This window comes from Planococcus citri, chromosome 3 (genome assembly GCF_950023065.1).
Source record: "Planococcus citri chromosome 3, ihPlaCitr1.1, whole genome shotgun sequence".
Classification (NCBI taxonomy): domain Eukaryota; kingdom Metazoa; phylum Arthropoda; class Insecta; order Hemiptera; family Pseudococcidae; genus Planococcus; species Planococcus citri.
Window position 1 is genome coordinate 40,852,324 of NC_088679.1, and position 14,455 is coordinate 40,866,778.

At 33.0% G+C, this 14,455-nt stretch overlaps 4 protein-coding genes across 4 annotated transcripts; 3 read left to right on the forward strand and 1 right to left on the reverse strand.

The window, feature by feature from the left end:
* Positions 1-797: 797 nt before the first annotated feature.
* On the reverse strand, positions 798-5,241 carry TER94 (Transitional endoplasmic reticulum ATPase TER94). The gene is made up of 15 exons (XM_065357795.1): positions 5,086-5,241; positions 4,349-4,454; positions 4,023-4,276; positions 3,753-3,945; positions 3,448-3,682; positions 3,239-3,372; positions 2,912-3,160; positions 2,673-2,837; positions 2,470-2,592; positions 2,184-2,396; positions 1,912-2,095; positions 1,700-1,824; positions 1,461-1,622; positions 1,216-1,370; positions 798-1,146 (listed from the first exon to the last, which is right to left on the reverse strand). Exons 1-15 carry the CDS (start codon positions 5,100-5,102, stop codon positions 1,044-1,046), a joined length of 2,418 nt encoding a protein of 805 aa, XP_065213867.1. The 5' UTR covers positions 5,103-5,241; the 3' UTR covers positions 798-1,043.
* Positions 5,242-5,815: 574 nt separating this feature from the next.
* Positions 5,816-7,533, forward strand: RpL12 (ribosomal protein L12). Its single transcript, XM_065355423.1, has 6 exons — positions 5,816-6,003; positions 6,176-6,249; positions 6,522-6,702; positions 6,781-6,899; positions 6,965-7,064; positions 7,496-7,533. The coding sequence occupies exons 1-5, from the start codon at positions 5,967-5,969 to the stop codon at positions 7,049-7,051; spliced, it is 498 nt and encodes a 165-aa protein (XP_065211495.1). The 5' UTR covers positions 5,816-5,966; the 3' UTR covers positions 7,052-7,064; positions 7,496-7,533.
* A 430-nt stretch (positions 7,534-7,963) lies between these two features.
* LOC135839409 (UDP-glucose 4-epimerase-like) lies at positions 7,964-10,641 on the forward strand. Its single transcript, XM_065355422.1, has 8 exons — positions 7,964-8,179; positions 8,655-8,902; positions 8,982-9,095; positions 9,192-9,368; positions 9,775-9,955; positions 10,023-10,111; positions 10,194-10,386; positions 10,460-10,641. Exons 2-8 carry the CDS (start codon positions 8,660-8,662, stop codon positions 10,585-10,587), a joined length of 1,125 nt encoding a protein of 374 aa, XP_065211494.1. The 5' UTR covers positions 7,964-8,179; positions 8,655-8,659; the 3' UTR covers positions 10,588-10,641.
* Positions 10,642-11,710: 1,069 nt separating this feature from the next.
* On the forward strand, positions 11,711-14,232 carry LOC135840588 (uncharacterized). The gene is made up of 4 exons (XM_065357211.1): positions 11,711-12,528; positions 12,821-12,920; positions 13,091-13,192; positions 13,328-14,232. Exons 1-4 carry the CDS (start codon positions 11,711-11,713, stop codon positions 13,532-13,534), a joined length of 1,227 nt encoding a protein of 408 aa, XP_065213283.1. The 3' UTR covers positions 13,535-14,232.
* Positions 14,233-14,455: the final 223 nt, after the last annotated feature.

The window sequence follows — 14,455 nt, forward strand, 5'->3', positions numbered from 1 at the left end:
AAGGATTGAAGAGAAAATGAAAATATGAAACATCAAATAAAAAATTAAAACCAAAAGGAAGACATAAAATCAAGATTTGGATTAATTTAAAAAAATTACCCAAAGGTCCGATTAATCGGCGATTAATCGATTACGGCCGATTATTAATAATCGGCGATTATTAATCGGAGATAATCGATTATAATCGTAATCGTTACACCTCTGCTTTTCAAAGAAATAAAAAAATTAATTTTCTTATCAAGAAACTTGAACACTTATCACATCCTCATCGCTTTCGGCGTTGTCGCAGTGCGCTTTGCAACGTTGCCGTTCTTCAAAAAATTGGTGGAGCTGTTGGTGGATTGGTGGGAGGGCGAGGGCAACCGAGCCGCCCAGCCGCCAAAACTGAAAAAAGGGCTGAGTTGTGAGCTACGGCTCAAAGAACAAAGACTCAAAATCGAAAGAAGAGTCGCAGAGGTGTTTAGAATTGTATTGAGAGAAAAGTGACAGAAAATAATACTCGCATTTTTACTTTAAAGTTTAAAGTACGTTAAGGGTTGACTGATTTGAATTTGACATACGATCATTTCCTTTTCTATCATCTATGCTCAAAAAGTCACGATCATTATAATTTTTTTCAGATTCTAATTTAGGCCTAGGTATTTGTAAGCGGTTTATTACTTTGCTATATAAACAAAAATAGTAAGGCCTAAATAATTCTGCTACATAACAAACGAAATACTGTTAGCTCATCAAACATCATGTAAACAGTCACCTATGAATTACCCAACTACATATAAGAAAAATAACGCAGTACATAAAACAATTTTGTATATCGTATATTTTTAGCAAATTTGTATAATAAACTGATTTGAAAACACTCTTTTTCAAAGTACATATCATCTTTTTCGAAACCGAATTATTTACCTACTAGTGTAAAGAAATTAATAATATTTAGACAAAATAAAATTTTAAAAATGTATTAAATTTGCGACTTAGAAAATATTAAAATGAAAACCAGACGCTAAACAACATAATTCAAAAAGTATTTTAAATACACCACATTAACCATAAAGATCATCGTCATCTCCGTCGTCTTGGAAATTAGATTGATCGGTACCCGTTGTACCAGCTTGAGGCGTAGGGGCCGCAGTTGAACTAGGGAATCTAAACGAACAGTTATTCGTTAATAAAGAAATGTAACTTTTCATCGTATAAAGTAAGTCTCATATGTACCTGAAATTATTTCCGAATCCTCTAGATTGTTGTAAAGTTTGCGCAAACATTTCGTATTTACGAATATCGTTATCGGTGACGGAACGTCTAGCAAATCGCATTGCTTCTTCGAAATGCGCTCTAGTAATTTCCGGTACTGGATCTTCTTCGTCCGTCTGAAATATTACAATTTTTTTTAAAAGTTAGAATTTACATTAAAATCAGCATCACTCACAAATAGAATTCCTAAAATAACATGAACTCACATCCATTGCACCGGGAGGTTGATTAGCCTCTTCTTTCTCTCTACGAATTTCGGCCTCTATACTTTGACGGATAGCTAATTTACAAGCTCGTTGACAAACTTCTGTTAAATCAGCTCCAGAAAAGCCATGCGTTACTTTAGCGACGTAATTCAAATCAACATCCTAAATTTAAAAATACAAAAATTATATTGAGCCTATCCTCTGTTCTATTCGTTCGGTAATCATTGTTCTACACGTACTTGAGCGACCGGCGATTTCCTTAAATTAGCTTTTAGAATAGCTTCCCTCGATTTTTCATCAGGCAGAGGAATGTAAATTAGTTGATCTAAACGTCCAGGACGCAAAATAGCAGGATCGATGATATCTATACAAATTAAATGAAACATTGGAATGAAAAAACAATACTTCTCAACCATCCGAATCATCAGTACGAAATATTCATTCAACTTACCCGGTCTATTCGTTGCTCCGATGATGAATACATTCTTCTTTGCTCCCATACCATCCATTTCAGTTAGAATTTGATTGATAACTCGGTCGGCAGCGCCACCAGCATCACCGATATTACCACCACGTGATTTCGCGATTGAATCTAATTCATCAAAGAATAGCACGCACGGAGCGGCAGCACGAGCCTAAATAAAACGAACAGTCGTTTAAATTTAACGAACATGAATAAAAACACTAAACAGCCTCTTTATAGACTACTCATTCAATTTATACCTTATCGAAAATGTCTCGGACATTTGCTTCGGATTCACCGAACCACATGGTTAGAAGTTCGGGTCCTTTCACGGATATGAAATTAGCTTGGCATTCATTAGCAATAGCTTTCGCGAGTAAAGTTTTACCGCAACCAGGAGGACCGTAAAACAGTACACCTCGGGATGGTTGCATACCGAATTTGATGAATTTTTCGGGATGTTCAACAGGATACTAAAATGAAAAACAACGCCGATTAAAATTGTACTCCTTAAATCATATTACGAATGATACGTTTGATAATTACTTGAACGAGTTCTTGTAATTCGCGTTTAACACTCTCCAAACCACCAATATCGTTCCATGTGATATTTGGTACTTCAACCACAGTTTCTCGTAACGCACTCGGACTGCTCTTGCCCATGGCATACTACATCAAAGAAATTATACGAATCGATAAAAATAAGAAATCAATTCAATATGGCTTGATTTTATGACGATTTTACATACTCTGAAGTTTTCCATCGACACAGCCAAAGAGTTCAGGACTTCGGCATCAATTTGATCTTCTTCTAAGTCAATTAGGTCCATTTTTTCTCGAATTTGTTGTAACGCGGCTTCTGAACAAAGTGATGCCAAATCAGCACCAACATGTCCGTGAGTCTCCGCTGCGATCTGGAAACAAATTAAAGAATTGTAAGTAAATATCAAATAAAAATAAATAGCTAGCCTAAAAAAAGTGCACATACCTGTTCCAAATCAACATCATCAGCGAGTTTCATATTTTTCGTGTGAATTCTTAAAATCTCTAGCCGACCAGTCGCGTCTGGAATTCCAATATCTATTTCCCTATCGAATCGTCCGAATCTACGTAAAGCCGCATCAATAGAATTAGGTCTGTTGGTAGCAGCCATAACAATCACGTGAGAGCTTTTCTTCATGCCATCCATCAACGTAAGTAATTGAGATACAATTCTGCGTTCAACTTCACCATGAGTCTAGGCAGAAAAAAAATAGCATAAATAACTGAAAAAAAAGAGACTATTAATCTCCAAAATCTTAATCTAAACACCAACTTTTTCTCTTTTGGGAGCAATGGCGTCTAATTCATCGATGAAAATAATCGCCGGAGAGTTCTTATCTGCTTCTTCGAAAGCTTTTCTTAAATTACTCTCAGATTCACCAGCCAATTTACTCATAATTTCAGGACCTTGAAACATAGTACAACATAAGATTAAAGAAAAAATTACATCATTGAATCAATCAAGGTTCTTGAATAGTTTACCGTTAATGAGGAAGAAAAATGCGCCAGTTTCGTTAGCGACGGCTCTAGCAATCAACGTTTTACCGGTACCGGGAGGACCGTATAACAGAATACCTCTGGGAGGTTTGACACCAATAGCTTTGAATAAACTGGGATGACGTAATGGTAACTCTACCATTTCTTTTATTTGAGCTAATTGTTTTCTACAACCGCCGATATCATCGTAGCCGACAGCACTCATTGCCTCTTCTTCCTCCTATTGAGACAAACGATGAATAATGAAATTGTCAAGCAAAAGGTGATAACAAATTTTGAAAAATCCTTACTTCACGTTTAATCGGGTCGCCTTCATAATGAATTACGGTATCAGGAGCAACAATACAGAACGGAGATGGGTCAGTTTCAACAACTTTAAATTCCACAGCTCGCATACCTCCTCGTATAATAAACGTGTCATCTTTATGAATGGGACGGTAAGCTTCGAGAAAATAGGGTTTCAAATATACTTCAAAAAGATTGCTAAGGAAACAGAGTAAAAGACATTAGAGGTTTAGCAACTGAAAAGACATATCTACACAGAAGTACTTCTAATTTACCCAGTTAAGCCTTCAACAGTATCATCGATGGGGAGAACGTGAACTCTTTTTCCATATTTTACATCGGGGCAAGGTTGAACTGAGACGATATCAGACAATCGTACGCGTAAATTGTTACGCACAACGCGATTCATCCGAATTTTTTCATCAGCAACCGTGTCATCGGATAAAACAATGCAGACTGATTCTTTTCTTCGTTTGCCTTTCAACAATACTGTATCTCCTCTGAATAATTGAAGTTGGTCCATTTTTGCCTAAAACATGATTAATGTGACGGAATACAGGTGGAACATGATTACACCATATGAAAAAGAAATAAATGATACCTGAGATAAAGCAATAACTGAATTATCATCATTTATAGCCTCTTCGACGATTAACCTGTTTGGACGGTCCTTCTTACGTAAGATTGCGGTAGCCAAATCATCTTGCCTAAAAATAAATCAACGTGTGAATGCGCTAAATCAATTGTAATACGAGTAGCATTCATTCCCAATATTCCATGGTTAAAATGTACGATTAAGAACATGATATCGAGAGAACAATTTGTGAAAAGCATGGAGCATGATCATTGAATTGGCAAATTTTTAAATCATTACGCTGCCATTTATCCCTAGTTCATAGGGAAACTGGTTACTCGCTACTAAAATAAGAAACCAGTTTAAAAGCTAAGGGAGTAACATTTTAGAAATACGCTCAAAGCCTAAATATACGTCTTAGTAGCGACATTTTCATAGATAATTCATGCTAAATCATGAACAACATGATACACATAGAAAAATATGATACTTCAACAAAACGCTCCTGAACATGAGTGATATGCGATAAAACATAATAGTTCAATAACTTAATAAGATGGTTAATAAAATAAATAAGACAATAATTATCAATTCATATTATTATAACGACAGGTAACTTTTTTTTTCAAGAAGTCCCAACTCATTACAAGATGATGACTACGTAAAATTGAAAGTCAGAATGGAAAAAGCTGGACACTGAATGACGAAGTTCGGAGATACATATCGCTATTGATTTAATGGGTAATACATAGAACGGTACTTACTTATCCTGATCGGCCATGATACAATAATTAAATTAAAAAGTGTACTTTAAAAATTTAATAATTAAAACTAAATAATAAAACCGGAACAATAGATTCTTTATTCTTTCTGTTTCCAACTGAACCAACCACAAATCAACGAATGTGTATAATCATAAGCCGAAAATTCAATTATGCATCATCATCTTCAATGAAAAATTCCCTCTGAAAGAAACTGTGAGGCGTATGGATATTTTTGACTAGAGAATTAATAACCGATAATAGTAATCAGTTTCGCTTTAAATTAATTGCTAGAAATAATTAAGAACATTTTTAACAATTAAACAATCATTTTTCGATGTTCAACTTCTAATTTTGATGAAAAAGGAAATCACGGAACATATAAAATTTTAATACTCGCAACACTGGAAATTTGTGATATTTTTCATTTTTTTCAAAAAAAAAATGGTGACGTAAACCGTTTTTTCAAGTTACTATTATTTTCCATTTTTTTCTTCGTAAATTGAAAATTTTGTTATTTTGAACTATTAAATGTTTGAATTGTTTCAATTATTGATGTTTAAAATAAGTTTAAATTGTTTTAAAAGAGAATTTACTACAAAAAGTTGAGAAAATGAAAAACTTGAAAATCTGTATCGAAAGATTTTTTTGTTGTTGTCGCGGCATTGTGATCAACGTCTCACCTGAAAATTTCAATACGAAAGTCCAAAATGTAGAAAAAACGGAAACGTTGCGTTTGTGATTTTCTCCGCATGCTGTCACCGTCTTTTTTCAATTTCACACTGAATGGTTAGTGAACAATATTAATTAGGAGTGTAATTACTTCTGTTGTATTTAATTTTTCGATAGTTTTTTGCATCCAATAAATCATTGAACGATAAGCAATGGCTCCTAAAATCGATCCAACTGAAGTTAAAGTTGGTAAGTAAAACTTGTCTAGCCGAATACAACTTACACAAGTTATCGTAATAACACCGCATGTTCTTGTTCTCGCTATAATTCATTTGATTAGTATTGAGCACTTATGTTCATCATGTTTCTCATCAATGCAATAAACTCTGTATCTAATGTTTTATTATCTGATGTGTTTCAGTCAATTTGAGATGTGTCGGAGGAGAAGTTGGTGCTACTTCATCCCTGGCTCCCAAAATTGGTCCTCTAGGTTTGGTAAGTGATTGAATTAGATTTATTACTCAAGTACTTATGAACAACGCGTTCCTTTATGATTCTCGACTAACTTGTTCTACGTACTGTTACCGTTAACTGTATGTTTTTAGTTCGGTCGTATAGTAAAATAATGATTGCTTCACCCAGAATTTCTATTATTGATAGAACTGTTTGGCTTTGCGGATCATGACATTTACGTTTCGTTATAACTTTCTGGTATGATATTTAATGAAACACATGATGTATGTTGACCTATTTTTTCTTGATTTCAGTCTCCCAAGAAAGTTGGTGACGATATTGCCAAAGCTACAGCTGATTGGAAAGGTTTGAAAATTACCGTTCAATTGAGAATTCAGAACAGAGTTGCCACCATCTCCGTAGTACCGTCAGCAGCCTCTTTAATTATTAAAGCTTTGAAAGAACCTCCTAGAGATCGTAAGAAGGTCAAGAATGGTGAGTGTCTGGTTTAAATAACTACGTTATCTGCCAAATTTTGAAGTGTATCAATGTAAATCTTATGATGTGTTTTAGTAAAACACAATGGTAACATTACCATGGAAGAAGTTATTAATATCGCCAGAGTTATGAGACCCAGATCGATGGCAAACAAATTAGAAGGAACCGTCAAAGAAGTTTTAGGAACCTGTCAAGTATGCATTTTTCTTCTTAAAGAAACTAGCGTTGGATAGATGTTTTATAATTTTGTGTTTTTCAGTCCGTTGGATGCACTGTTGATGGAAAACCACCACACGACATCATTGACGAAATCAATGACGGAGAAGCTGATATACCAGAGGAATAACTATAAATTTAATGTAAGTTAGACTACTGAACGTAAAAAGTTCTAGGAATAATAGCTTCACGTGAAATATTTTGTTTTTTCTTTTCACGAGCCCATGTTCCTAGAGTTTTACATTCAGTAGTTTTGGTAGGGGTTGGCATCCCATCCGATTACTAAACCGGCCTAGAAACAGTGATTAACAAACAATTTTGTTAATCAACTGTTTCTCTGTGTTTTATTGCGTATTTTCTTATTATTATCGAAATTTGAGCTATGATGGCTGGTTTGGTGATTACTAGAGCCATTGAGGAGGAAACCTCAATAAAAATCCGTTTTTTAAATAAAATGTACTATGTGGTCTTTTAAAAGTTCCTAGTTTTGTGATATTTTTTGATACATATTATGTTCTCATCAATTTTATGAGAATGATTTACTTACGTGTTGGTTTCATTTCTTTGTTTACAGATATGATGCTTCAAAATAAATTGTTTTCTACGTTGTTCCATTTTCTTCAATTTATTTACGTATTATACTAATCAAATTTCTGAAAATGACTTGCTCATTGAAATCGTCAAGTCAATTATGTGATTCTTCTACGATTTTCTTTTCGGGGATATTAGCGAAATTTTTGTCACCGCGAGTAACTTAGTACTCCTGTTTATGAGTTGTCCTTGAATTCATGATACGTGTGAATTATTGGAACTCTCTTGATGGGCATCGATCTTGAACTCATCAGAAGTATCTTGAAAGCTACTAATGTTTCTAGTTACGTTTCACATGAAAAGCACATTGCCCTCAGATCGAGCGAATAAGTGTAGCATAGCATTACATGAAACCGGTGGAAGGGTTCAACTAAACCTATTGTTAACTAACAAGTAACATGTTGATTACGACGTATGTGTCTGTGTAGTCTCCCTCCTACATCGTAAAACCAGTTTCGTATTTCAAGTTGAATCATCTATATTCAGGTAGAGAAAAAAATGTAAGTTTACCGTGTGATTAAATGCGGCCAGAAATTCATGGTTAGAAGATACGTCTTATGATGTGATTCAAGTGAATATAGTTATTTCAATGTTTCTAATGGTTTCGTAAAATACACAATTATTTTTGGAATAATTCGTTGAAGTTCGTAAAATTTAATAAAAATAGGTAAGATGAGTTCATTTATTTATGGCATGGTTACATCAAAACTTCATGTTGCACATTTCGGTTCTTTTATCTTGATCAAATTTTTGAGAACTGCGTGTTGAGCACTCGTGCGTTTATTGATATTCAGATTCTTGGTAGTATTCTTCAACTTCTCTTATAAATTTTATTTTGTTTATTTGACATTTCAATTGAATTTTGTCAGTATATTTGTTTTAAATATCAAATTTTGCATATGAACAAATGTAAAACCGAATCACCAATTTTTGTTTTTGCATGCTGGAATTGATACAATGCACTGAAATTTATGATTTCCCCCATGTTTAATTGTGCATATTTTCCTATAAGTTTGCCACGTTTGCATAAGTAACCGTATAGCATTATTGACGAAACATTCGTTTTTGGCATTCCTAATGATAAATTATAAGATATTGCATTACGGATACAAATTTGCAATGTGATTTGGATATATTTCAAGGTAATATGCGGCCGCAGTGGAAGACGATATTTGTGACTGGTGGTGCAGGTTACATTGCAAGTCACTGCATTGTGGAATTACTACAAAATGGTTATGAAGTAATAGCAGTAGATAATTTCGTTAATAGCGTAGACGAAAATGGAGACGCTATGAGTTTGAAGAGAGTTCGTCAAATTACCGGCAAATCAGTCACATTTTATAAATGTGATTTAGTGGACATTGAAGAATTAGATTCCATATTTTCAAAAGTATGTACTTACATATGTAAGTACTGTTTTAAATATTGTCCAATGCATAGATGATCTAACTACTTATTCGTCATTTTAGCACTCCATCGATTGTGTAATTCATTTCGCTGCTATGAAAGCTGTAGGAGAGTCGATGAAATTCCCCCTATTGTACTACCACAATAATATAATAAGCGCTGTAAACTTGATAAATGTAAGTACCTATTAGGTAGATGTTACGATACTCGTACAATATAATTTCTTGTGATTCATCTATTAAGTAAATTAATCGTACATTTTTTTTTCAAAGGTGATGAAAAAACATGGTTGCAAACAATTGATCTATTCTAGCTCCTGCACGGTGTACGGTAACCCGAAATTTCTACCTATAACTGAAGAACATCCAACGGGAAATATCACAAATGTATATGGAAAAACGAAGTATTTTTGCGAAGAAATCTTACGAGACATTAGTATAGCTGAAGAGGTACTTAATTGTCGTTTTTATTTCTGTGCGCAAAAACGTGACGCTACCGTTGCTAATTAAACTGGTTCACGTTCTAAGGAAATAATGTATCTTCTTCTACCTATCTGCGTATTAACCTGTTATTAAGATTCATGAATTTACGAATATTATTAACACATTCTTCAAATTATTTACGGTAGAAATGCGACAGGCTAACGTTGTTATAACGGATTCATACGTAGATGCTGAAAAAAAAAATGTCTTGAGAAGTCAAGTAATGAGAATTGGTATAGGGTTTGACTTTTTTTTCTTTTCTTTACTTTTTTTTTTTCTTAAGTTGAGCAGAAATTTTACATTAATTTTACTTGTCTCGAAAATCTTCGAACATTTTGTTATTAAATCGTCTTTTTTCAATGTTTTTATACAGGGTTGGAATATAATTTTTTTAAGGTATTTTAACCCCGTCGGAGCCCATTCGTCTGGATTAATTGGTGAAGACCCTACCAAACCTTTCGCAAACCTTATGCCTTATATTGCTCAAGTTGCTCTAGGAAAGAAAAACGTTTTGACGATTTTTGGTGGAGACTACGATACAGTTGATGGAACTGGTAGGCATTATCCATTTGTAGACAAATAATAATTATCAGGAAACTTATGTCGTGTTGTTTTGTTCAGGTGTTCGAGATTATATTCACATCATGGATTTAGCTTCCGGTCATATTGCGGCGTTGAAAAAGCTGCAATCCGAACATCTAACATTGAAAGTATGTACCTATTATTTTGTAGGTAGAATTTACTATTTACAAAACATTCAGTTCTTAATAAAAGTGATTTGAAATGTTCTAGATTTATAACCTCGGTACTGGTCAAGGTGTTTCCGTTCTGCAACTAGTTCAAACTTTTGAAGAAATATGCGGTAATCCGATCCCATACAAAATTGAAGCGAGAAGAGAAGGTGATATTGCTGAAATGTATGCCAATACAGACTTGGCATGTAAAGAATTAGGGTGGAAAACGAAATATAATTTGAAACAAATGTGTATGTGGAATATAATTTTTCCATAACTATGTCGCATATGGTCTGGCTTCATTGAGTAATACATATGTTCTAGGCGAAGATTTTTGGAGGTGGCAAACGAAAAATCCTCATGGTTATAAGTTATCTGCTGAACAAAACAACGTCGTTGTATCCCCACCTCAAGAAAATGACAATAAAAAGATTACCAACGGCCATTCGTAATTTATGATTTTTAAAAAAACAATTCTGACAATAAATTATGGATTTTATTTATTATATTCTTTCATTTTTTTGTTTTGCTATTAAAGCAGTTCGCGAAGTAGGACAGTGTGGCTTTTGGAAGTTTGCGAACAAGTCAGTAGGTACCTAATTAGAAGGGCGAGAAATGCGAGAATTGAGAAGGTGAAGCAGCGCATATCACAACTGTAGTCTTTCCATAAATCAGTGATAAATTGGAAAATTTCAAATGAAAAATAAGAATAAGAGTGAAAATTCAATTTTTCGGTTGAGGAAATTTATCTAGTACCTGTACAAAATTTATTTAAACTGAAAATTTGTCAACAATACAATATTTAAAATTACCTACTACATGTTTTCCTACTCACCAAAATGCGTTTTTTGTTTCGTTTCAATTTCATCAGTATTTTTCCACTTATTTTTTTCTAATTTTGTAATTCATTCTATTTTCCTAAAAAAAGTTAGTTTTTTTCAAAACATAGTGCACGAGCTATGAAATTATTGTTCTCGCAATTAAAAAACTATTGTCAATTATAAAAGTTTTGTGCGTGTTTTCCATCTTTGAAAGTAAGAATTTGTTGTTATAAAACTTTTTTTCTTACAGAATAAATACTCAAGACGATTAGGTAGGTACTTAGTTAGCTAGCATAAATTTTTTATTTGCTCAATTAGGTATCATAGAAAGCAAATATTTGGTAAGCATTCAAGTTTTGGTCTACTTCGAAGTGATGCCTAATCGTTTTGTTGAAATGATAGACCTCCTTTACCCAGTTTTAAAAAACACGAATAAGCTCGCAATGGTGTGATTATTTTCTATCAAACGCCTTAAATTACTATAAATATTAGCTGTCGACTAAGCCACCAATAAAAAACAATTGGACGTTACAGTTGTATGCATACCAGTTGTATGCATACCAAAAGAAGAAAAAAAATGCCTAGTGAGTATTTCGACATCTTTGCCTCTATACCTATTCTTTATCTTATTTACATATAAAATTTTAACCTCTTCTATTCCTATGAGAGAGTATAATTAATTCTTTAGAATTATACCTACGTACTTATAATTGCAGAAAAGGTGGAGAATTTGAGCAGATATCCTGTGTTAACCATGGCATGGTTCTTGCAATCCATAGGAATTAACGTGCTATCCAAAGAAAAGAAATTACAAGATTTAACCTCATCTTTTCTCGCATTTCACTTCGCTCTAATATTTACTACTGCGGGAATAATTATGTACGCGATAATGAACAGAAAGCATTTCGAAGAAGCGATTATAATCGCAGCTTTTTTGGGTTCAATGATAATTATCGATATCGCAATACCAATTTTATTCCAAAACAGATATAAACTGAAAGAACTTTTATTTCGAATGGATGAAAATATCTTTGTATATCCAGACGAAGACGAGATACACGTGGATTATGAACTAACGATGCAAGAAAATTACACGAGGAAACTCATAATCTTGGTGTTTTGTTACGTGTGTTTTGGATTCTCTTTGAGTGGAGTTTCTCCTTTTATCGGCTTATATTTAACTGGTAAATTTAAAACAGTGATTTACCCAGCTTGGTACCCTTGGAAAGAAGATAATTTCGCGAAAGCATCGATCACCTATTGTATTCAGCTGATTACCTCTACGTGTGTGTTTTGGAGTTATTTTCTTTTTCAAATATTCGCCATATTGGTTGTCATTGAATTCGAAAGGCAGTACAAAAGGCTTTGTACGGCGCTTTGCTTAGTCAACGAGCGTACTAAGAGAATGTTTGTGAAAAAGATGTTCAATGATGGTGCAAAAGTTGACTGGGATAGTTTGAATTACATGAATTATAAACATTCGAATTTCAATCGCAACCAGAAGGTGGTTTTCAACGACATTTACCGTCAGAAAATAACGTATTGTATTTCACATCATCAGCAATTGCTCAGGTAAGAATATCTTGTTCCTAACTAAGAATTTAATTGTAGGTACCTACCTGCAAAAAAACCATCCTGAAAATTTACTTTATAACTTTTTTTTTTTTTGCAAAATAAGTAATTCTATTTCAATTTTCTTAATTTTATTTAATTATCATTTTCATCATAGGCAATGAATTTTTTCCCTTCGAATTAGAGCAGTTGCATTATTTATGAAATATGCTTTGTAAATGTAAATATTCAAAATTATTCACATTAAGAACAAAATATTTAAAACGATAATTAATGTTTTTTTTTTAAACAGATCATTCAATCTATTTAAATCGTGGTACACCGGATTATTTTCCGTGGAATTGGCAACGTCAGTGGTGACATTTGGATTAGTATTTTATAATGTGCTACAAGTAAAGATCCATTCAACTTAGTAAAAGTTAAATACTACTAACTTATAAGACCACTTTTTTTTTCAAAATATCATTAATGCGTCACCTAATTCTATATGTTAGTTAATCGTTTTGCATAGTTTAGTAAGTCTGCATTATTTTATAACATTTTGTTTTCTCCTAACTTATAGATGACGAATTACGAAAGATGTTTCACCATTATTGGCTCAAGTTTTAATGTTATGACAAATTTATTCAGTAGATGTCTCATCGGAGAAATATTCTCTGAAATGGTAAATATTGATTTTTTATTTTTGCAAATATTTTCGAATCAAGTTACGGGTACTTACCTATATGTTTGTAAATATACACATAAGATGGGTAGGTACCTAGATACTTAATGTGAAATAATTTATTTTTATTTATAGAATGAAAAAGTCACTAATACGATCATTCATGATGTGAATTGGTACGATCAAACGTTGGCGAACCAAAAGTTATTGCTGATACTGCATGTTTTAACAAAACGTCAATACAAAATATTTGCTTTTAAACTTTTCGAAGCTTCGTACTATACTTTTGCTGGAATAACCAGAGCTTCGTATTCTTATTTCAACATTATCAGAAGACAATAGTAAAAGCGCGTGGTATAATTTCAACTTTTAATAACATCACACAGAATTATCCGGTAGGTAAATAGGTTACAATATAAAAAATAAAAAGGCTAATACTAAGTACATAGAATACGATAGAATAGGTACCTACTACTCATAGAAGGAAACAAATCAGTCGTATTCTTTAAAAAATTCAAAAATGTATACGAGTAAATACGAATCAGTAAATAGCACCTTGTGTAATCATTTCAAAGTAAAAAATAGTAATGTTGCATTTTGCGTCCAGCTTAGGCACATCACACTTGCACCTCTCATGTCAAATTTTCTTTACAAAATTTCACTTATGTATTTAATGCAACTCACTGAGAATATGTATTGTATGTAGTACAATGTGAAACATTTTATATGTATTTTACTGATAGATTTGTAATTAAGTAAGTAGGTAGGTAGGTACATAACTAGTTACCTAGCTTATAAATTTTGAAAAATAAGGCGTCGATGTCTTGGAAAATTGAGCTCGTAATATTTTTTGTGGCGTAATTCAGAGATTTAAACAACAAAAAAAAATTATAAACAAAAGACACACGTTGTGCAGTTTCCGAGGAAATTATCTACTTTGAATTCTAAGAAGCTTTGGTAAACTTTTCTGTGAAGTACATAAATGCTATATGTCATGCACTTAGACCCACATAAACCTATAAATTTATGCTTAAGCATTAATTGTTTTTTAAAGATGAACGAAGGATATTAAAATACGAATATGAGGTTCGCATCAGTTGAGAAAACGTGTAATATGAAGCGGTGAAAATTGAACATCCTTTGAATTCAAACGATTGACTACACGTCTCATGAAACATCATTAATAACTTTCTATTCTCAATTGATAATTCCCACCAATTCATCTCGTAAAAAATGGTACTTTTTATACTTGAATTCTAAAAA